Source organism: Bos taurus, chromosome 10, assembly GCF_002263795.3.
Source record: "Bos taurus isolate L1 Dominette 01449 registration number 42190680 breed Hereford chromosome 10, ARS-UCD2.0, whole genome shotgun sequence".
Taxonomy (NCBI): Eukaryota; Metazoa; Chordata; class Mammalia; order Artiodactyla; family Bovidae; genus Bos; species Bos taurus.
Genome location: NC_037337.1, coordinates 12,570,360 through 12,593,162, shown reverse-complemented (window position 1 = coordinate 12,593,162; position 22,803 = coordinate 12,570,360). Strand labels below are relative to the sequence as shown.

Here is a 22,803-nt window from a genome sequence, read left to right as displayed (position 1 = left end):
CCATTCCCTTATAGATGAACACTTGTCTAGTCAATGTATCTTTTTAATATATATATTTTTAACTCCTTCAGGTGGATATGGACAAGAGTGGTGAAGTGCGACTTATAGAATTGGATGAATCTTTCAAAAGTGAACATACTGTTTTTGTAACACCTCCTGAGATCCCCCATCTACCCAATGGTGAAGAACCCCCTTTACAGTACAGGTATTCAAGAGGCAGAATGTTTGAGATTGAAAGAGAGAAGCAATCCATCATCTGTGACGTAGCTTTCTAAGGACTGTGGTATTTTCAAAAATCCAAACTTTACAGATCCCTAATTTTTAGGTGGTAAGCAAGCTTATCCCACATCCATTACTAAGTTTTGAGGTATAAAAAGAAAAAATATATAATTTTGCATGATATAGACTTAGGAACTCTCTATATCTCCATAAGTATATGTTCTCATAAATTTTAAGTTAGGACCCTCCAAAATGTAGCACATTTATTATAGAATTTTGATTTTTGTCTCTAAGATTGGTTTACTCACTTTCATCCCCTCCCCAACACATACTGATTAATGTAACCTTGGTTTACAAAAGGATTATCAGCTATACTTCAATTAAAAAAAAAATATTGATCTAATTTAGAGTTGATATTTGTGACTTTGAGTTTTATGATTTAATTTTTTTAGGCTTTTAATTTTTCCATGAGTTTTAAAGTCAAGGAAATTCAAAACTGTTGGAATTAGTCGTCGTTAATTTAAGAAGTTTGTTCAGACACTGCTAAGTGCTTGGTATATAGACTTGAATGATCATCTAGTGGGAAAGAGAAAAGCTCTGAGCACAGTGATAGGGTTATGATAGAGGTGGATTTATCATAGTCTATCTAGATATGTATTTTATATATATACACACACACAGATATATACATAACATTTATATATATATATGTTATATATATAACATATCTAATATACCATTAAAATGGCAATTCCATCCAGATTTTAAATGATTTTTAAAATTTTCCATAATAATTTCTTATTTTAAAGATTCTAAAACCATTTTATACCTATAATTAAATCATAGTGTGTTTTCATTGAAAAGAAATCTTTCAGGACATCCTCATTTATCACTGGGATTAAATTCTTCCTTTTACAAGTGGTGTAACTGATGTTTTGAATATTGATGAATTCATAAGCTACCTGATTCCTACCCTTCATTTTTATCTATTGCTGATGTTGCTCATATAATTTTTTAAAAGTCTGCCTTTTCTCAAAGACATTTAAAATATTTCTGATAGTTTCTCTTTCTTTTTCTTTCTAAATGAGATCTCATTTCTTTTTTCTGTTTTGTACGTTATACTTCTAAGAGACATCTTTTGGTATATTTCATTAATACAGTTTTGTTTTTCTTTTTCTTTTTGTAGTTTGGCTTTAATTATTTAATTTAAAATTTGCCTTTAGATTTAGTCCTTTAAAAGGAATACTACTTATTTTTAAAAGTTCTCATTTTTTAAAAGAGCCTGTCATTTTTTTTCCTTGAGACTACTAATATGATTTTGGTGTAATCATACCCATCATTGGAAATAAACTTAAATGTCTTTAATGGGCACAGTGGATCTTGTTAGTAAGAGGTAGTAATTCTTATATATCCTTACATAGTCTGTCTAAAATGATAAGACAGTAAGTTTCCATAAGATGTACTGTGTGTCTTATTATCACACCATCTACATACAGTGAACTTTTTTAAGGGACATGATTTTACTGAACTTTGCTATTTTATTCCTACTTAATATTCAGTCATTACTAATAGCTTCTTGTTCTGTTGGGTTTGCCTATAATAACATATAATAGATACAGTTTATCTTTTATTATAGTTAGTTTTTTTCTTAGGTAATTAAAACTCTTTATATGCCTTTTAAGAATAATCTAAAGTAGGATAGGTTTGCTCCTCAGAGGCTTCTTCTGTTGTTCTTAGCATTGCTTTTACCCAGCTGCTGCTACCTTTTTTTCCATTTGTTAGTATTTGTTTGTTTGTGCTGGGCCCCAGCTGTAGCACGTAGTATCTGTAGTTTCAGCGTGTGGGATCTTGTTCTCCAATCCAGGATCAAACCTGGGCCCACTGTATTGAGAACGTGGAGCCCCAGTCACTGGACCACCAGGGAGGTCCCTGCTGTTCCCTTTTAAATGCCCAAACACACTACGCCAGCACCCAGATTAGGTCCACCTCCTCACAGTCACCCAGTCTAATCTTTTCTTCCTATTCTCCAACTTCTTCAATTTTCTTTCTCATAAATGAGGCCCTGAATCTACTTCGCTAACCTGATAAATCCTTTCATAATAATGTGAGAGCTTGTCCTGGTTGACTTATATTATTTGCGTTTTTTAAGAGGAAAGTTCTATAGTAATATGTTAATCCAAGCAATGATATTAATAACTCTCCTGTCTGAAAAAGTATCAATTTGGTGGGCCTTTTACCCATTCTCATATTATCTCATATGTTTGCTGTTTATCTGCATGAATACTCGTAAAATTTGTTTGAGTTACTTTGGAGTTTGATGTCAAGTTTAGCAAAATTTAAATGTGTTTCACTTTTTTCTCTCCAAAATATATCCTTGAATATGTATTTGGCTATTACATTTTTAGCTATTATAGTAAGAAAAGCATCACTAGTATGAATATTTGTTGATTATATATCAAACCCTTATGGAGGAAGACTGTTAAAATAAGTTAAAATGAGTTAAGAGGTTATTGGTCATAATTTGTTTAGCTTGTAACCAGTATGATCATCTATATGTGCTTGAGTTTTTCTTTTCTTTTCAAAAACAGCTATAATGGATTTCCAGTTCTTAGGAACAATTTATTTGAGAGACCTGAAGGATTTCTGCAAACACGAAAGAGCAAATTGCCTTCAAAATCAAGTAGTCCTAGTAGCCCTTCTCCCATGTTCAGAAGAACGAAACAGGTGCTTTGATGATTTTGTATTCTTCACGTAATCACGCAGTAGAACAAAAATGAATATGACACTCTTCCTCCCGTATAGTACTACCCCACATTATGCTCCCTGAAGCATTGTGAAGAAAATGTAGAATAATCTGACTTCAAAAAATTAACCAGTTCTCTTGTCCTCGAACTTTATTTTACATATTGTATAATACAGATTAAAGCAGAGGCTTGAATATTTATTAATTATAGACAGATGTTAGGGAAACATTATAAAAGCATGTGAGTTACACTTGTTCAGCCTTCAGTTAAATAAGGATATTTTAAGTATGTAAGTTTATTAATAAGATCCTTGCATTTTTTTTTCCAGGAAATTAAATCAGCCCATAAAATTGCCAAGAGATATTCTTCCATTCCTCAGATGTGGTCTAGGTGTCTACTGCGTCACTGTTATGGACTCTGGTTTATTTGTCTCCCAGCTTATGTGAAAGTATGCCATTCAAAAGTCAGGGCTCTGAAAACAGCATATGATGTACTCAAAAAAATGCAGTCAAAGAAGATGGATCCACCTGATGAGGTAACAATTATCCTTATTATTTTGTTCAAGATTTATGTACATAGATATTTTGCTGCTGTACACTCAAAACGGCTGTGTTCCAGGTGTGCTACCGCATTCTCATGCAGCTCTGCGGACAGTATGATCAGCCAGTGCTTGCAGTTCGAGTGCTTTTTGAAATGCAGAAAGCTGGTATTGACCCAAATGCTATTACTTATGGCTATTATAATAAGGTAAGTACTTTGACTTAAATATAACTTTTGTCATTTTACAACCTTAGTTTAATGGCAGAAATAAATGATGCCGGGGTTTTGTGGTATTTATTTTAGAGTATCTAAAATATACTTTGCAAATTGAAAATAAGATTTTTTGTTCTATTTTGGGTTGTACAGTGTGTTTATTCTTCAGATTAACTCTAGAGCTAATGAATGTTCATTTATAAAAATTATTTCACTAATTATTTTATTTTGTTGACTGAATAGGCTGTTTTGGAAAGTACTTGGCCTTCAAGGAGTCGTAGTGGATATTTTCTTTGGACAAAAGTGAGAAATGTTGTTTTAGGAGTAGCACAGTTCAAAAGAGCTTTAAAGAAGCATGCGAATTTATCTCAAACAGCTCTCTCAGGTAATTACAGGTTTTTAAGGGATGTACATGTTGTACTTTTTCTTTAAAATTAATTGACTAGTTATAATGTATACTATTTGGAAATTTCAGTGTTTCAAAATAATGTTTTCTAGTTTTTATTGTCATTAAGCAAATGCTAATATTATTCTTACCATTTAAAAAGTACCAAATTTTACTGTTTTTTCTTGTAACTGTTACCAACCTTTGGTGGTCTTGTTTTAGTGTTCGTTAGTATTCATGATAGGCTTCTCTGCTGTAGTTGTATTTTGCTAATTATGAGACAGTCTTCATGATCAGCATTAGTAGATTGTTAGCTTGAACAACAAACTAATATGTATTTTTGGTTATCTCCCTGAGTAGTAAAGTGCTGTCAAATTGTGTTCTGAAGCAGATGGCAGTGACCTGGACGCTGTTAGCCATGGCAGCATGGATAGTGGCCATGGGACACACGCTGTGGAGCAGGCGCCGTGTAGTACAGGTTCAATCAAAGCGTATGCTTCCGATGATAGATCTAGTACAGGTTTGTGTGTGCTTATGTATACATTTATTGCAATCCATTTTAAGAACTAAGTTTGCTATCCTGTCTTTTTTAGATTTTAATTTTCAATGGTATATTTAATTGTCTTTTTAAAGTTTATATGGTAGGCATTTGACAGTATATTTAATAACTATGCAATTTTATGCATTCTCTACTTGAGTCAAAACGAAAGGTTAAGAGAGTTTATTTGAGTTTTTAGCCCATGATAATCCAATTAACTCTGAATAGCACAGAGGTCTCTTTATCATATCCTATTCTTAGGATAAGTTCTTTGTATTAGGAGCATGTTATGAGAGTTTTTTTTTATGTTATTAGGGTTTGAAAGAAAGAAACTTAGATCCCTAATCTGAGTTAATAGTACCATATCAGCTTCAGTTTCCAGGATTCAACAGTGTTCCGTGTTTCATGCAAGATATTATCATTGGGGGAAGCTGGGTAAAGGGTACAGAAGAACTCTTCCTACTGTATTATTTTTGCAACTTCTTGTGAGTTTTAATCTATATTAAAAATCACAATAAAAAATTTAAACATATTTAAAACTTACAGCATTCTAGCACTGAAGATAGCATTACTTTCATTAAAAGATTTGTATGTAAGCTTCCTGTAAGTGTTATGAAAACTAACACACATAAAAAATATATTATTTGAATAATTCTGCCCTTTTCATTTGTACATTATAAAAAATTAGACATGATTTTTGAATATAGTGTAAGAGCTTCATATTAATGAGCAGAAACTTTAAACTTAAAAATCCAAGCATTAATAATAAAACATGAAGACTTATGGCTCTGCAAATTTTAACATTATTTTGGTTTATCTCTTTTTACGTGTACTTTTGAGAGTAATAAATATAAGCTGTGTACATTGAAATGTCATTTTCGTAGTTCTTCCTTGGCTGGCTTTGTTTCTTGTTCATGCGATTGTGAATTTAATCAGACTTGTAGTAATCCTCAGGCATTAGCTCTTAAAAATGAAGAGCTCCGTCTTTTAACTAATGGCCTTTAAAAAGGATATCTGCAGTGAAGAACCTAATGAAACCTTGGATTTTATCAAGATTATATTTATATTTTTTAATTTGTTGTTTCTTTGGAAATAGAGCTGAAACTTTGATTAGAAAAAAATACAAACTCAAAATTATAAAAAAGATATTAAGGTAAACACCTAATGATAATACAGTTTCTTTAAGCAGTTCTTTGCAAGTTTATAAAATCATTTTATGTGTGGCCTCTCATATAACAGCCTTTTACATTATACCTCTGGGAACTTGAGAGTCAAAGAGAAAGGTTAAGTGGTTTACTTAAAATCATGTCTCCTAAGATCAAGAACTAGGATTCAAAACCTTATGTTTTGATGCCAGTCTAGTGAGAACAATTTGCTGAAAGTTATAGAGTGCCTCTTTAATAGAAGTGTATTAGAAGTTTTCTTATATTGTTGCAACATTTGCTTAATAAATGTAACACTAGATTTTTTCCTCATTCCCATGTATTTGCACTCATGTGCAGTTCAGTAATTATTCAGTTGAATTTTCAGAGAACTAATTATGTATCAACAAGTTTAAACAGGCCCATTTTTTGGTAAGCTCTTTTAGACATTTGGCTTCAGTGATCTGTGTGTGGGTGTTCTATTAAGAGTTCTCTACAGATTTTTCTTCTCCACTGCTTAGTTGGATCTCAGACCTTCACCTAGAAAGGTCATGGACTTGAATAAAGAATGTTTGGTTTGTCTGTGTCTTTTGGAGCCCAGATAGTAGTGTAAACACACATAGTTACTTTTGACTACAATGTGGAGACAAAAATAAATGTGATCATTTTGTGATCATTCCTTTCTTACATTAATAGAGATGAGGAAGAGCTAACAAAATAATGCTTGCAATTGGAAGTTATCCAGAAAACTTTCTATGAGTAAACCTAAATACCAATGTGTATTTTCTAATCCAGTTTCTCTTATTAAAGAATTTTATGATAAACAACATAGGGTTTTTTCCTTTTCCAGGTGGCCAGTCTGACCTTGGATATAATTCGTTATCTAAGGATGAAGTTAGAAGAGGGGATACATCCACTGAGGACATTCAAGAAGAAAAAGATAAGAAAGGGAGTGATTCTAGTTCCTGTAGGTTCTAAGTTGATATGGTATAAAATTGTGAGATTACATTAATAGAAAATTCAAGTCACTTTGTGTCAAAGTACTAATTTTGTTTTTTACTTTCCCATGGAAACTCCTCTTTCCTCACATTATAAGCCCTCTCCACCACCTAACATTCCAGCATGTAAATGCCTTATGTGTGAAGTGTGTGGTCTCAGTGGCAAAACACTCTCCAATCAAATACTATTCTTATAGTAGAAATACATATTTCTTCAAACAGTGGCTTTTTCCTGGGGCTTAATATTTTTACTTAATGCTTTTATTAATGGACTGTGATTTATATTTTTCTCACTTACGTCTCCCCATAAAAAGCAGTGTTTAGTAACTAAAGAATAAATAGAAAAGGCATGCATTGTATGTGTGGACCTCATGCATGACCAGTATTTAGCTGTTTGATACACACCTTGATGACTCAAATAACATCACTTATTTCTGATTGACAAATAGATACAGAGGTCTTCAATGTTTTCTTACCACTTTTTTTTGGGTGGAACTATTTAGAACTAAAAGCCACTTCTCCTTATGGCTCCATTGATGTGTATGCTATGCTATGCTAAGTTACTTCAGTCGTGTCCGACTCCGTGCGACCCCATAGACGGCAGCCCACCAGGCTCCCCTGTTCCTGGGATTCTCCAGGCAAGAACACTGGAGTGGGTTGCCATTTCCTTCTCCAATGCATGAAAGTGAAAAGTGAAAGTGAAGTCGCTCAGTCGTGTCCGACTCCTAGCGACCCCATGGATTGCAGCCTACCAGGCTCCTCCGTCCATGGGATTTTCCAAGCAAGAGTACTGGAGTGGGGTGCCATTGCCTTCTCCGATTGATGCGTATAGATTACATCTAAACAAATTGCATTTTAATCTTTACAGTGTCAGAGTGCGAGAGTGCAAAGGGAAGTGCCGACTGTCTTCCTAAGCTCGGTTATCAAAGTTCTTCCAGTATAGTTCGCCTCAATGGTACAAGTAACAGTGCTGATAAAATATCAGGAGAAAGCACAGGTAAGTTGAATAGTATCCTCCTGTTATGTGCAGAATAACTTGTGTCTGTATTTCTAGTGACTTTTTTTTAAATTCTATTTTATTTTTAAACTTTACAATATTGTATTAGTTTTGCCAAATATCGAAATGAATCCACCACAGGTATACCTGTGTTCCCCATCCTGAACCCTCCTCCCTCCTCCCTCCCCATACCCTTCCTCTGGGTCGTCCCAGTGCACCAGCCCCAAGCATCCAGTATCGTGCATCGAACCTGGACTGGCGACTCGTTTCATACATGATATTATACATGTTTCAATGCCATTCTCCCAAATCTCCCCACCTTCTCCCTCCCCCACAGAGTCCATAAGACTGATCTATACATCAGTGTCTCTTTTGCTGTCTCGTACACAGGGTTATTGTTACCATCTTTCTAAATTCCATATATATGCATTAGTATACTGTATTGGTGTTTTTCTTTCTGGCTTACTTCACTCTGTATACTATTATACAGAGCTCCAGTTTCATCCACCTCATTAGAACTAATTCAAATGTATTCTTTTTAATGGCTGAGTAATACTCCATTGTGTATATGTACCACAGCTTTCTTATCCATTCATCTGCTGATGGGCATCTAGGTTGCTTCCATGTCCTGGCTATTATAAACAGTGCTGCGATGAACATTGGGGTACACGTGTCTCTTTCCCTTCTGGTTTCCTCAGTGTGTATGCCCAGCAGTGGGATTGCTGGATCATAAGGCAGTTCTATTTCCAGTTTTTTAAGGAATCTCCACACTGTTCTCCATAGTGGCTGTACTAGTTTGCATTCCCACCAATAGTGTAAGAGGCTTCCCTTTTCTCCACACCCTCTCCAGCATTTATTGCTTATAGACTTTTGGATCACAGCCATTCTGACTGGTGTGAAATGGTACCTCATAGTGGTTTTGATTTGCATTTCTCTGATAATGAGTGATGTTGAGCATCTTTTCATGTGTTTGTTAGCCATCTGTATGTCTTCTTTGGAGAAATGTCTATTTAGTTCTTTGGCCCATTTTTTGATTGGGTCATTTATTTTTCTGGAGTTGAGCTGTAGGAGTTGCTTGTATATTTTTGAGATTAATGTTTGTCAGTTGCTTCATTTGCTATTATTTTCTCCCATTCTGAAGGCTGCCTTTTCACCTTGCTAATAGTTTTCCTTTGTTGTTCAGAAGCTTTTAAGTTTAATTAGGTCCCATTTGTTTATTTTTGCTTTTATTTCCAATATTCTGGGAGGTGGGTCATAGAGGATCCTGCTGTGATGTATGTCGGAGAGTGTTTTGCCTATGTTCTCCTCTAGGAGTTTTATAGTTTCTGGTCTTACATTGAGATCTTTAATCCATTTTGAATTTATTTTTGTGTATCGTGTTAGAAAGTGTTCTAGTTTCATTCTTTTGCAAGTAGTTGACCAGTTTTCCCAGCACCACTTGTTAAAGAGATTGTCTTTAATCCATTGTATATTCTTGCCTCCTTTGTCAAAGATAAGGTGTCCATATGTGCGTGGATTTATCTCTGGGCTTTCTATTTTGTTCCATTGATCAATATTTCTGTCTTTGTGCCAGTACCATACTGTCTTGATAACTGTGGCTTTGTAATAGAGCCTGAAGTCAGGTAGGTTGATTCCTCCAGTTCCATTCTTCTTTCTCAAGATAGCTTTGGCTATTCGAGGTTTTTTGTATTTCCATACAAATTGTGAAATTATTTGTTCTAGCTCTGTGAAGAATACCGTTGGTAGCTTGATAGGGATTGCATTGAATCTATAAATTGCTTTGGGTAGTATACTCATTTTCACTATATTGATTCTTCCAATCCATGAACATGGTATATTTCTCCATCTATTAGTGTCCTCTTTGATTTCTTTTACCAGTGTTTTATAGTTTTCTATATATAGGTCTTTAGTTTCTTTAGGTAGATATATTCCTAAGTATTTTATTCTTTCCGTTGCAATGGTGAATGGAATTGTTTCCTTAATTTCTCTTTCTGTTTTCTCATTATTAGTGTATAGGAATGCAAGGGATTTCTGTGTGTTGATTTTATATCCTGCAACTTTACTATAATCATTGATTAGTTCTAGTAATTTTCTGGTGGGTGACTATTTTTTTAAAGTCTGAATTCTCTAAGGTTTTTTTGTGTTTTTTTTTTTTTTATATTTGTGCCGCCTCTCAATGGTACAGTTTAGTAGTTTAAATTCTGTTTTATACTACAGTTTGTTCAAGCTTTATTATAACAAAGAAAGGGGACATACTTACAAGCCACAAACCATCTTTTGAGTTTAGAATGTGGGAAGTTTTGGAGAGGGGAAATGGGAAGCAAGTAATATGATCAGTTCTGAGGGTACTATACATCTCCGCAGTTTTTAAATGAGTTCCTTAGTCTTTGTATTATTCCTGGTTTTCAGAGGCAAAAGGACAGTTCTTCAGATAGTTTAGATAAGAATACGTAATATTTTTTCTTTCCAAAGCACTTCATATATAGTATTTTGTATTTATTATTATAGCAGTGCTTATATTAGTGAGAGAGGAAATATTAGCACTCTTTCAAAGATGAGAAAACTCAGGCATAGTCAAACTATTGGCATGTCACATAAGTTATCAATTAGTTAATGGAAAAATCATTTTAGGATCCTGGATATATTTGGTCTCACAAACTTAGGGAACAAAACAGACCTAAGATTCAGTGTTTCTAGTGTTTCAGTCTGATTTCATAATTATTTTATTTTTGTATTAGCTCAACTCTGCATCATTTTAACTTAAACCGTTATTGAAGGACCTGTGCTGTGAAGGCTGAGCTATCTCTGTAAGCGGCCCTGCTGCTGTGATGTTTGTTTTTCTGCAGCATAAGTAGATATGCCTCTCCTTCAGGGGTAAGCAAACTGTGGCCCATGGGCCAGAGTGGGCCTGCAGCCTGGTTTTTGTACAGGTCCACAAGCAAAGAATGGTTTATCACACTTTTAAATGGTAAAAAAATCAAGAAGATTACTGTTGATTTTGTGACACATGAAAGTTAAATGAATCACAGTTCAGTGTTCATAAACAAAGGCTGATTGGCGCACAGCCAGCTCATTTGCTTCTGTCTTGTCTATGGCTGCTTTGGTACTGTGTCAGCAGAGCTGAGGAGTCGCCACAGAGGCTGTATGGCCTGCAGAGGGTAAAATATTTACTGTCTGGCCCTTGACAGAAAAAGTGTGCAGACCCCTGCTGCAGCTATTAAAAAAAAAAAAAGTGTTAAATGATCTATAACTGTCTTTCTTCACATTTCTTTGTTAGATAATTGTTATAACTTAAAGATTAAAAATTGTTTCATTGGTATCGTATAATTGCTTCACAACCATTTAGTTCTTCCTAATCACTGTCTAATTTTGATTCTTAATAACTGGCCTTTGGTAATCTTTGCTTTCTTGTTCTTTTGTTCCTTTCTGTTCATGCTTGCGGTTTTCTTAGATCTATTTTTATGAACTTTCTGTTTTCACATGATTGTCAACAAACCTGTGTTTCTGACATTTTGTCAGAGTCATCAGCGTCTGACTCAGCATATGGCTTTTGATTTTGCCCTCTGTGCTGAACAAGTCACTTTTTTATAGCCTGTGATAGGTTTCCTAGGTATGAACTGGAGTTGTTAGTTTATCCTTAAGATTTTTGACTTGAAAACTTTTCTGTTAAGTACATGGGGCTTATCACTCCTACCAAAGACTCTATGTGGGACTTATAGGAATACTTAACTTTTCTGCATCTTTTTTCTTGTATACCAGTACTCCTAGGGTTCAAAACACCTTTCAAGTTTCTTCATGTTTTGCAGTGCAGTATGTGTATATTTTATTTATATCATTACATAAATAAATGACAGCTTCCAAAAGATGTGGGAATGGAATAACCAAAGACATGTTTTAATGTTTATCTTGGGTAACATTTTAAAAAATAACTTTCTTTGTCTTTGGCTATGCTAGGTCTTCGTTGCTGGGTGGGTTTTTCTCTAGTTGCGGTGTGCAGGCTTCTCATTGCAGTGGCTTCTCTTGTTGCAGAGCACAGGCTTAGTGCACGCGGACTTCAGCAGTTACGCTCCTGGTCTATAACACAGGCTTCGTAGTTGCGGCACCTAGGCTTAGTTGCTCCGCTGCGTGTGAAATCTTTCAGGATGGAGATCAAACCCAAGTCTCCTCCATTGGTAGGCAGTTTCTGTACCGCTGAGCCACCAGGGAAGCCCAGGAATTTTAACATTTTGATAAATGCATATTGAATTACTGAGAGTTCAAGCACAAAAAAATTTACTCTGAAGTGAAACATACTCTAAACTTGAAAACATACTTTGATATATGTTTTTAGGCCTCATTCTGCCTTAAGTGTGTTTTAGCTTTTTATCTTTAGCCACTACATTTAGCTATAACGTGTCATATTGTAATATATTATGCTGAGTTATATTCTGGGTTGGTCTGTTGGCTGCAGTTGTTTCCCAGAAGACAGTATTCATTCAGCGATTTTTTTTTTTTTGCACACCTATTACCTGCTACCATGTGCCAGGTGCTACCTAGGATATAGTAAAGAATAAAAAATAAACATGGTCCCAGACTTCATAGAGAAACACATGGAAGGGATGAGAAAACATTAATCAAATAATTAAGTAAATGTGAAAACACCCTGATGTTAAAGCCTGTCAAGAAGGGTGAGAGCATGGAATAGGCTAGCCTGGCTTTAGGGGACATGGGTCAAGAAGGCTTCCTTGGTAATATGGTTTTGAGCTTACGTCTGAAGAATGAAGAGAAAATCAATGAGGCTGTGGGCTTCCCAGGTGACTTACTGGTAAAGAGTCTGCTGACTGGTGCAGGGGACACAGTAGGCACTTCTGGGTTCGGAAGATGCCCTGGAGGAGGAAATGGCAACCCATTCCAGCATTCTTGCCTGGACGATCCCATAAACAGAGGAGTCTGGTGGGCTAGAGTCCATGGGGTCACAAAGAGTTGGACACGACTGAGCACCTGAGCACACAGGAGTTCTGAAGGAGAAATCGAAATGGAGCATTCCAAGCAATGGGAAGCAATGTGTCAAGACTGTATAGTAAGAAGGGATTACAGCTTGTTCACAGAGCTAAAGAAGGGCAACCCCTGGACTAGAGCAGCATCCAGCCTAGTCTGGTAGAATTTAGCGTGTATATCAACTTAGAATCAGATAAACTATTGTGTAAATGGCCAAACAGTAAATATTTTTGCTTTACAGGCCACATACAGTCTCTATTGCCTGTTCTATTTTTAAAATTTATTATTATTTTTGGCTGTGCTGGGTTTTGCTGAAGCGCACTGAGTCTTCCTTGCTGTGCACAAGCTTCCTGGATTGTGACAAGTGGGGTTTCGCTCTCGTTGCAGTGCGTAGGCTTCTTGTGGTGGTGGCTTCTCTCCTTGCAGAGCTCAGGCTGCAGGGCACATGAGCCTCAGTGGTGGCAGCTCCCGGGCTCCAGAGCACAGGCTCGGTAGTTGTAGCACACACGCTTACTTGCTCTGTGGCATATGGGATCTTTGCAGACCAGGAATCAAACCTGTGTCCCATGCATTGGCAGGTGGATTCTTAACCACCACACCACTGGGAAATCCAGTTGCCTGTTCTTTATGTGTGTGCTGTGTACAACTCTTAAAATGTTAATACCGTTTGAAACTGTATAAAAACAGTCCACAGACTGGTTGGCTCAGTGGTGCAGTTTGCCGATCCCTGGTATAACTGGATAACCAGCTTTATTTGTCTTTAGGCCATTTGCATAGTTCTTACTTTGTGAAGGAACCCTTGCTCTTCTATTTAAATGCAGTCCTTGAGTTTTATCTTTGGCTTATAAGATTCCTCCAGGTCTTTGATAATATATAAACTGTCCAGTATAAAGTTTCCCAGAATATTAGAAGAAAGTGTATTCTTGGTTTCTTATATTCTTAATCATAAGCTAATATAGGAAAAAAAGAATATACTTTACCTCTCTATTATACTGTTTTCCTTGTTAATGCTATTAATATATGTTTATTAAACAGTATTAGTTTGTAGGCTTTTAAGGTCTCTAGTAGTCCCTTTCATCTCCTATCCTGTTACCTGAATGCATCATATGACAGGAAAAAAGGCCCATTTTTTGTAATTGCCTGGTATAGAGAGCTAATTCTGTTGTATAAAACATGTAAAAAGAGTAGCTGACAATACTATACCTGACTAATGCTTTAGGAGACTCCCACATAATAAGGACAATTAAAGTGATCAAAAGTCTTGATTTCTGCTTCTGGTTAAAAGCAGCGAACAGTGTTTCTGAATAGAAAGTGGCTGTTCACATTCAAGTATTATAAACTTGAATCAATATTTAAAGAAAAAGTAAAATTATTTAGCCACATCTATGGTCATGAGGATTTAGAGTTTTAAAAATAAGTTTTATTTATAAAGCTCACATAGCTGTCTTTGGTTTGGCTTAGTGTTTTTGGTTTTATTTTTCTTTTTATAGGCAGAAGACTCAGCATCTTAAGGTTATCTAGCACAACCACAATTGTATAACCATTGTTATTTAATCAGTTCGGTGAAATGGACATAAATTCATTATTATTGTTGTTATAATAAATGTACCAAGGGTAAATATTAGTCTTATAAATTTTAAAAAGTAGTGCATCCTTATATCTCAGAGCGTACCCTTCATATTTGATTTGAATCCCAGTTAGGGCTTCCCTTGTAGGTCAGCTGGTAAAGAATCTGCCTGCAGTATAGGAGACCCAGGTTCGATTCCTGGGTTGGGAAGATCCCTTGGAGAAGGCAGTGGCAACCCACTCCAGTATCCTTGCCTGGAAAATCTCATGGACAGAGGAGTCTGATGGGCTGCAGTCCATGGGGTCGCAAAGAGTCAGGCACGACTGAGTGACTAACACTTACTTACTTACTTCTGTCACTTAAGGGCTAGGTAACTTTGGGCTAGGTAATTAATCTCTGAGTATAAGCTTTTCCTCCACCCATAAGGATGTTGGAATGATTATGGTGGATAATGTAAATAAAGTGCCTAGTATAGCATCTGTGAAATAGCAGGTACTTGATAAATTATTGCTGTTATCATTTTTATTACTGGTATCTTAAATATTTAAGACAACTTATATTTGCATATTACATTTTTCATGGCTAAAAGCACTTCTCTTGTTTTTTAGAAAGCACATCTGAGCCGCTCTTAATATCGTCTTTTGAGGATGCAAATGAAACAGGAAACATTCAAAGTAGATGCTTCAGGAAAAGACATAAAAGTGACAATGAGCCTGATTTGCAGCAGCAAATGTCCTGGGTAAATCGAAGCCGCAACCTTAGTGGAGGAGTGCTGATGGGACTTATGCTCAGTAGAATTAACCAGGAAGCAAACCCTGGAAACATGGTTGAGAAATTAGGAGCTGATGCAAAAATTCTTTCAAATGTAATCTCAAAAAGCACAAGACCAAATAGTCTTAATATTGGAAAACCGTCTTTAAGATCAAAGAGAGACAGTGTAGAAAAGGAATCGAGTGATGATGATACACCTTTTGATGGTTCTAATTGTCTGACAGATAAAGTGGATTCTCCTGTTATTTTTGACTTAGAAGACTTAGACAATGAAACAGATATTTCAAAAGCGAGGTACATTGTTCCACAAAATCCCAAGAGGAGTCAACGCTTGAACAGCAGCTTTTCAATAAAACCTTTTGAAAAAACTGATGTTGCCACAGGATTTGATCCCCTCTCACTTTTGGTTGCTGAGACTGAACAGCAGCAAAAAGAGGAGGAGGAAGAGGAGGAGGATGACAGCAAAAGTGTTTCAACACCATCTGCTAGGCGGGATTTAGCTGAAGAAATTGAGATGTATATGAATAACATGAGCAGTCCTTTGACAAGTCGAACACCAAGCATTGATTTACAACGGGCCTGTGATGATAAAGTCACCACTAAGAAAAGTCCAACGTTGGTCAAGGCATGCAGAAGATCTAGCCTGCCTCCTAATTCTCCCAGACCAGTGAGACTTACCAAATCCAAAAGTTACTCAAAAAATGAGGACAGGCCAAGGGATAGACTCTGGTCTTCTCCAGCCTTCTCACCTACCTGTCCATTTAGGGAAGAATCTCAAGATGCATTAACCCATTCATCACCTTCATTTAATTTAGACACACTACTAGTACCTAAACTAGATGTTCTGAGAAACAGTATGTTCACTGCTGGAAAAGGAGTTGCCGAGAAAGCAAGCAAATGGTATTCAAGATTCACCATGTACACCACATCATCAAAGGTAGGTTTATTAGTATTTTCTGCATTTCCTTTTACCCTCCTCTACCACCAGAAGTCCCTTGCTTGCAAAGATGTGTTTTACCATTCTCCTAAAATACAGCTTTACAGAAAGGACTCTTGGATGCATAAGGTTTGTAAGTATCAGAATTTGAACTTGAATAATAACTTCAAAAGGAAAGAATTCACCAACTAAGGTTATATTTGTAGTTCAATTTTGAAAGAAAGTGATTTGTAGCTGGAATAAAAGTGCTTACTGAGCTTCATTATTTATTGCCTTCAAAAATTACCAGCTAGGCGTATGCTTTTTCTTCCTGGTTAGAATGGAGTACCTTGTGATACACCCACATACCTCCCAAAGCAAAAAGCTAGATGAAATATAGAAGTGAAGTCAAAGTCACATCCAACTCTTTGCAACCCCATGGACTATGCAGTTTATGAAATTCTCCAGGCCAGAATACTGGAGTAGGTACCCTTAAGTACTTGCTTAACGTCATCAGAGAACTGCTAAAACAACAAAAAATAGATGGGCGAGATTCTAGAGAGGAGAATTGCAGAGATGAGCTGAAGTCCTATAGCTACTTCTTCCATGAGGGTATTTGCTTATTCTGAGCACAGAGTAAAAGGTTGCAAATTCAGGCTTTGTCTAATCAGAGGACTGTGGAGAGGTGAGGGGGCCAGCAGGACTTTGGGGATCTTGTGGAACTGGAGAGACAAAAATATTTGTCCCTTTGACAAATTTGAGAGTCCTCAGATACACAAGTTTTTTTTCTTTCAAGATATTTTCCAAATAATGCATGAAACAGGAGTATGAAAAGGTAAGCAATAAGTCTCTGATAAAACAAAGTTCTCGGCAATTTTATGGTGCTGGGAATACAATAATTTAACTGCTGTGAGCTGAGGGGAGTGGAGGCAGGGAATCTTTGGTACACACACCAGGCCCTTAGTTCAAATTCCTGCAGAGCTATGCCTTAGGAACACGAGCAAACCAAAGGTAGACTGTACTTGACCAAAACTGCAGCCTGTGCTGGACTCAGCTCAGTCTGTGATTAGATCAAACCAATCAGCCTTTGCTTTAACAGGAAAAAGTGTGTCCTTTCCAGAGGAACAGAACATTAACTGGAGTTACAGTTTTTTCTATGAAGTTTTTATATTCTAAAATTCAATTACAAATAGCTATACTGACAGACTTCCCTGGTGATCCAGTGGTTCTGCCTTCCAATGTTGGGGACATGGGTTCAATTCCTAGTTGAGAAACTAAGATCCCCCATGCCACAGAGCAACTTAGCCTGTGTGCTGTGAGTAGAATCTACATACTCTAGATCTGCGCTGCACAGCAAGAGAAGCCCACGCGCCATAATGAAGACCCAGTGCAGCAAAAGAAAAAACAGCCATACTGAGAGACAAGGCCCATAACTAAAAACAGGAGAAACAGATGGTGGAGGAAATAGACCTTCAGGTGATCTAAATATTTGAATTAGCAAGATACTTGGAAGTAATTGCAATATGTCCAAGAAAATAGAGGAAAGGGTTAAAAAAAAAAGCTAGAAAGATGGAAAATTTCCCCAGATAATCATCTATTGAAAAGAACCAGTGTAAATTCTAGAAGTGAAAAAGATGCGAAATTAAGAATACAGTTGTTGGATTTAACAGCAGACAAAACACAGGAGAAGAAAGATTAGTGAACTTGATGGGAGTTAGTAGAAAATATCCACATGGAAGTATAGACAGAAAAAAAAGGGGAAATATTGGAAAGAATGTGCAGTTTAGTGGAACTGCCTAACATTGATGTAATTGAGTTCCAGAAGAAGAAAGAACGGGGTAGAAAGAAAATTTTAAAAGCTAATTGCCGCAAATTTTCCAAAAGTGATTAAAGATGTCAACTCACATATTTAGAAGATACATGAATGTCAGGCAGAGTAAGTGCCAAAATAGGCATCTAATGTTAGACGAAAATGAAATACAAAGAAAATCTTAAAAGGAGCCAAAGAAAAGGTATATATTACCTTCAAAAGAGCAACAATACGTTTCCGGGGCGACTTGTACTGAAGGAGGATTCCAAATGGTTCGCAGCCACAGCCGCTCCCCACAGAGGGCGCTTAGGCGGTCCCGGGCCAAAACGCAGGGGCCGAGAGTCGCGGTCCTGGGAGCGAGATCGGAGAAGCCGCTCTTGGACCACACAGAAGGCGTTCCAGGTCCCCAAGACGACAGAGATCCACATCTCCTTCCCCTTCTCAACTGAAAGAAAGAAGAGCTGAGGAGGAGAAAGAAATAAAGAGCAAAGAACGTCAGATAACTGAGGAAGACAGAGGGCACAACAGAGAGAGGAATAGAAATGATGACGTTAATGGGATTTACCTCCACAAAAGGGAAAGGTGGATGGCTCCGTAAATGCCTATGCCATAAATGTGTCTCAGAAGAGAAAGTATAGGCAGTACATGAATCGAAAAGGTGGATTCAACAGACCTTTGGGTTTCATTGCATGAGAGCTGAAGTGTTGAAGAATGATCTTTTTTCCCTCATCTTGATCAGAACAGTGGATTTTGTATTTAATATGCATCAAAAACAGGATCATAGTCCCTCCTCCTTGTAAAGTAAGAAAATTTTATTTATTATGTATGTTGTTCACTTACCCTGCCTCAAGAAAAAAAAGTTAAATATTACATTTTTTTCCTTTAGGAAATATCATTTGGGGCAGTCTTCAACTCCATTTTTTGTCCTTATTCCTATGGAAACTGTATATGTTTTTTTCTTGGATGCTCTTTAGGACTTAAAAACACATAAAAGTAATTTGGAAGTAAGTTTCTCAAAGCATTAATTTCTTTAAAAAAAGCAACAATAAGAAGACTGACAGTTGTCTTCTGAATAGAAAGTGATGTCAAAAGATGCTGGAAAAACATCTTGATCAGAGTACTGAAAGAAAATGCTGCAGACGTGTTTTTCTGTACCCAGCAAAAATATTCTTTAAAATTTTGGGTGAAAATTTTAGTTCCACTGTGGTAACATAAGGCCACTAAAACTCATCCCTCAACTTACAACTAAAAACTCCGGACAAAATACAAAACAGCAACTATCTAAGGATTCTGAAAAATAAAAGCAACAGATTGTGGAGAAAATTTCCCATTTTCTTTTTCATGCATCTTTGCCCCAAGAGCAGGTCCCTGTCACAGCGTGGCCTGGCATCCTGGCAGCTAAAACTTCAGGAGAATCCCCATATTTCCTGGAGAGAGGAACCAGGGAAGGGGGTCTCTGGGCAGGAGAGTATGAGGGGAAGCTGTGAGAGAAGGATTCCTAGTTCTGTGTATGGCCCACACGAGTATCCGCCTCACTCGAGCTTACACGTGCATGGCATGCTTGCAGACCAGCATGGAGGACAAAGCTTAGAGAATTAAACTGAGTGCTAAATCCCCACCTACAAAAATCAAAACACAGATTACAAGCTGAATATAATTCAGTTGACTGCTAAAACAATAGCACGACATTCTCCAAGAGGTTATAACAGTACCCAGACTACACAGTAACTTTCATGGGATCCAGGAATAATAACCTGGATTGCTATGGAAAAGAACAAAATGTGAACAAATAAAAGAGAATAAAATGTAATTTTCTGGTGATATCATCCTGGACCAGGATTTGCAGGGAAGAAAATTAGCAATAAAGGCTTAAAGTTAACAGTTATCTAACAGGTATCTGCTTTGATCTAAGAAATGCTGCCGTAAAAATTGATCTCCAGCTCATGTTTGTCCAAATTAGGATGACCTTGTAAAACTGATTGGTTTTATTTTTCCCCTAGAAGTTACAATGTTGATTAATGATCATCTGAGTAATTAGGCATTTCCTCTGCCTTAGAAGTGACCTTTTAAATAACTTTAAATATGAAGGAAATTAAGCTTACAATTATGTCCTTAGGATCAAAGTTCTGACCGTACCAGTCTTTCTTCAGTGGGAGCCCAGGATTCTGAATCTACCTCTTTAACAGATGAAGATGTCTGCCATGAGTTGGAAGGAGCCACTTCTCAGGAGAGCAGCGCCACTTCAGGGACTAAGGGAGTTGATTTCAGCAGAACAAGCCTGGAAGGCTCTGCCTCCTTAGAAGGTTTGTGCAAACCCTTCTGTCGTCCTGCATTTGATATGTGGTACCTTTACTTTTCCTCCTTTATATTTTTAATTTTGTAAAAGATTTGCATGGCTCAACGCAACAGAGAACCAAGGCGCTTGGAGAGAGCTCTGGCTTCCATCCTCATCCCTTCGGCTTGTTTTCTACTTGTCCCTCAAGGCAGCCATTTTTGTTCATTTTTGATTTATCCTTTCGTTGTTGCTTTGTTAAAAAATATATACTTCTTTAAAAGCATGTGTGTTGTGTTTGTGTGTTCTTCATACCTCCTTGTCTTCTTACTCAAAAGGTAAAATAACTGTTAAACAATTAACTGTTACTTGCTTTTTTCACTTAACACCGTGTTCTGAAGAACATTTCATACCATCACATAGCACTGTCCCCCTCTCATGTTTAAGGTCGCAGTGTTCATCACGTGTGACGGTATCAGCTTATCTTAACCACTTCCCTGTTGATGGACTTTAAATGCTGTCTTTAACTGTTATGAATAATGCTGTGATGCACATATGCCATATTATTTTTTTGCCAAGGTAGCTTTAGAAGATGCTTCCAAGTTCTTCCTGGAAGTGATACTGCCAAGTTCCTTCCTCAGGGGTATATAATTTTGTATTCCCACAGGTAGTGTAGACGAATACCTATTTCCCAGCAGCCTTGTGAAGAAAATATGTTTAGCACACTTACGGATTTTTGCCATCTGATAGGTGAAGAGTGTATTTCAGTTAATATTCACTTATATTTATTTTATAAATTAAATTGCATATCTGTTTGTACATTCAGGAACTATGTCTGTGAACTGTCTTTTGCCTACATTTAACTTTCACTTGTTGGTCCCCCCACCATCTTTTTTTTAAGTTTTAATAGCTCTTTTTTGTTAGGGAATTAATCCTTTGCCTTTTGTATCAGTGGCAGATGCTTTTTCCAACTGTGTCAAATTTCGGGGTTTTCTTCCCCCACATAAACGTTTTCAGTTTTGTATCAGTTTTTGCCCTGTTACTTCTGGGTTTTGAGTCTTTGGAAAAGACTCTGCCTTCCCCTAGGTTCAGCACTACTTTCTTCAATGCTTCTCTCGTTCCCTCTCTAACATTTCCTGGGATCAGCAGACTTTTTCTATAAAGGGCCATATTGTAAATAGTTTAAGTTTTGTGGGATATATATATATATTTAACAGTGCTTTTAAAATGTAAAAATCATTCTTGTGATCATACAAAGGTGGATTTGACTCCTGATTTAGATATTTAATCCATTTGAAATTTATCCTGGTATATGATGTGAGGAATGAACGCACTATAACGTTTTTTAAGTTTGCACCTTTACTATGTTAAAAAGCTTTTATTGTGGAAGTATTCAAGCAATCACAAAAGTAGAAGGAATAGCACAACAAATGCCCATGTACCCTTCATGCAACTTCAACACTTACCAACAAATAGCCAGTCTTCTTTTATCTTGTCCCCTCTGTCTTCTGCTGCCAACATTGCTTCCTGCCCCACTGAATTATGTTAAAGTAAGTCCCAAACAATATACAATTTTATTCATAAATACTCAGCGTGTGTTTTTAAAACATAAGGACTTTAATGTTATGTCTTTTTTAACTTTTTATTAAAGTTACTTTGTTTATTTAAGAAATTTATTATTTACTCTGTTATACATGTACTGTGTGCATTTTTATGTATGTAAATATTGTCCATGTCATAAATTGAGAACAACTGAATAACCAGTATCAGGTTAAGGTAACAGTTCAATAACAGCACCCAGAGCCCTGTCTCATGCCCACATCCACTCCCCACTCCCTGCACAGGTGAGCATTATCTTAACACTATAGCCAGCCATTTTTCAACATTTTTATGGAGTCATACAGTATGTAAGTGAAAGTCACTTAGTCCTGTCCAACTCTTTGCAACCCCATGGACTATATGCAGTCCATGGAATTCTCCAGGCCAGAATACTGGGGCGGGTAGCCTTACCCATCTCCAGGGGAACTTTCCAGCCCAGAGATTGAACCCAGGTCTCCCGCATTGCAGGCGGATTCTTTACCAGCTGAGCCACAAGGGAAGGAAGCCCTTTAGACCTTAGAGGATAGCTCAGTTAGTAAAGAATCTGCCTGCAGCGTAGGAGACCTGGGTTCAATCCTGGGTTGGAAAAATCCCCTGGAGAAGGGAAAGGCTACCCACTCCAGTATCCTGGCCTGGAGAATTCCATGGACTGTATAGTCTATGAGGTCACAGAGTTGGACATGACTGAGCAACTTTCACTTTTCACAGTATGTATCTTTTGTGAAACATTTTTTTAAACAAAATTGTAATATCATCATATTTCTTAATGTGTCAAGGTTATTACATAATATATAAAATATATACATAGTTTAAACTTTCACAACTATCTCATAAAACTCTTTATAGATGGTTTGTTCAAGTTGAGACCCAGACAGGGTCTATTTGTTGCATTGTTTGATGTCTGTTAACTCCCTCTCTCCTTCATTCCCTGTATTTTCCCCCACTTGTCATATAATCAGGTGATTAGCTCCCCCTTATTTTTTTCTAACATCCAAGAAGAGTTTATTGAACTAAATAAGATAACCTCATATCCTGATTCACTTTGCTAAAAAGAATATTCTGTGCTGTAGATTGATTAGATACAAAAGGTAGACTGCCAGCATAAATGATTGAAT

General features: G+C 36.7%; 1 protein-coding gene and 1 pseudogene across 10 annotated transcripts in view; both read left to right on the top strand.

The window, feature by feature from the left end:
• Window positions 1-22,803, top strand: part of DENND4A (DENN domain containing 4A) — a 137,001-nt gene that overhangs the window by 96,844 nt on the left and 17,354 nt on the right. For 7 of the 10 annotated variants that reach the window (XM_059890360.1, XM_059890362.1, XM_005211320.5 and 4 more), the window contains 10 exons: window positions 72-205; window positions 2,808-2,943; window positions 3,292-3,498; window positions 3,582-3,710; window positions 3,960-4,101; window positions 4,490-4,621; window positions 6,632-6,748; window positions 7,648-7,776; window positions 14,929-16,028; window positions 19,934-20,120. In XM_059890360.1, the coding sequence (XP_059746343.1) occupies window positions 72-205; window positions 2,808-2,943; window positions 3,292-3,498; window positions 3,582-3,710; window positions 3,960-4,101; window positions 4,490-4,621; window positions 6,632-6,748; window positions 7,648-7,776; window positions 14,929-16,028; window positions 19,934-20,120 (2,413 nt within the window). The remainder of the gene's footprint in view (window positions 1-71; window positions 206-2,807; window positions 2,944-3,291; window positions 3,499-3,581; window positions 3,711-3,959; window positions 4,102-4,489; window positions 4,622-6,631; window positions 6,749-7,647; window positions 7,777-14,928; window positions 16,029-19,933; window positions 20,121-22,803) is intronic. The other 3 variants (XM_005211325.5, XM_005211323.5, NM_001205525.3) reach the window with 1 other exon arrangement.
• On the top strand, window positions 16,035-19,927 carry LOC104973042 (U4/U6.U5 small nuclear ribonucleoprotein 27 kDa protein-like; annotated as a pseudogene).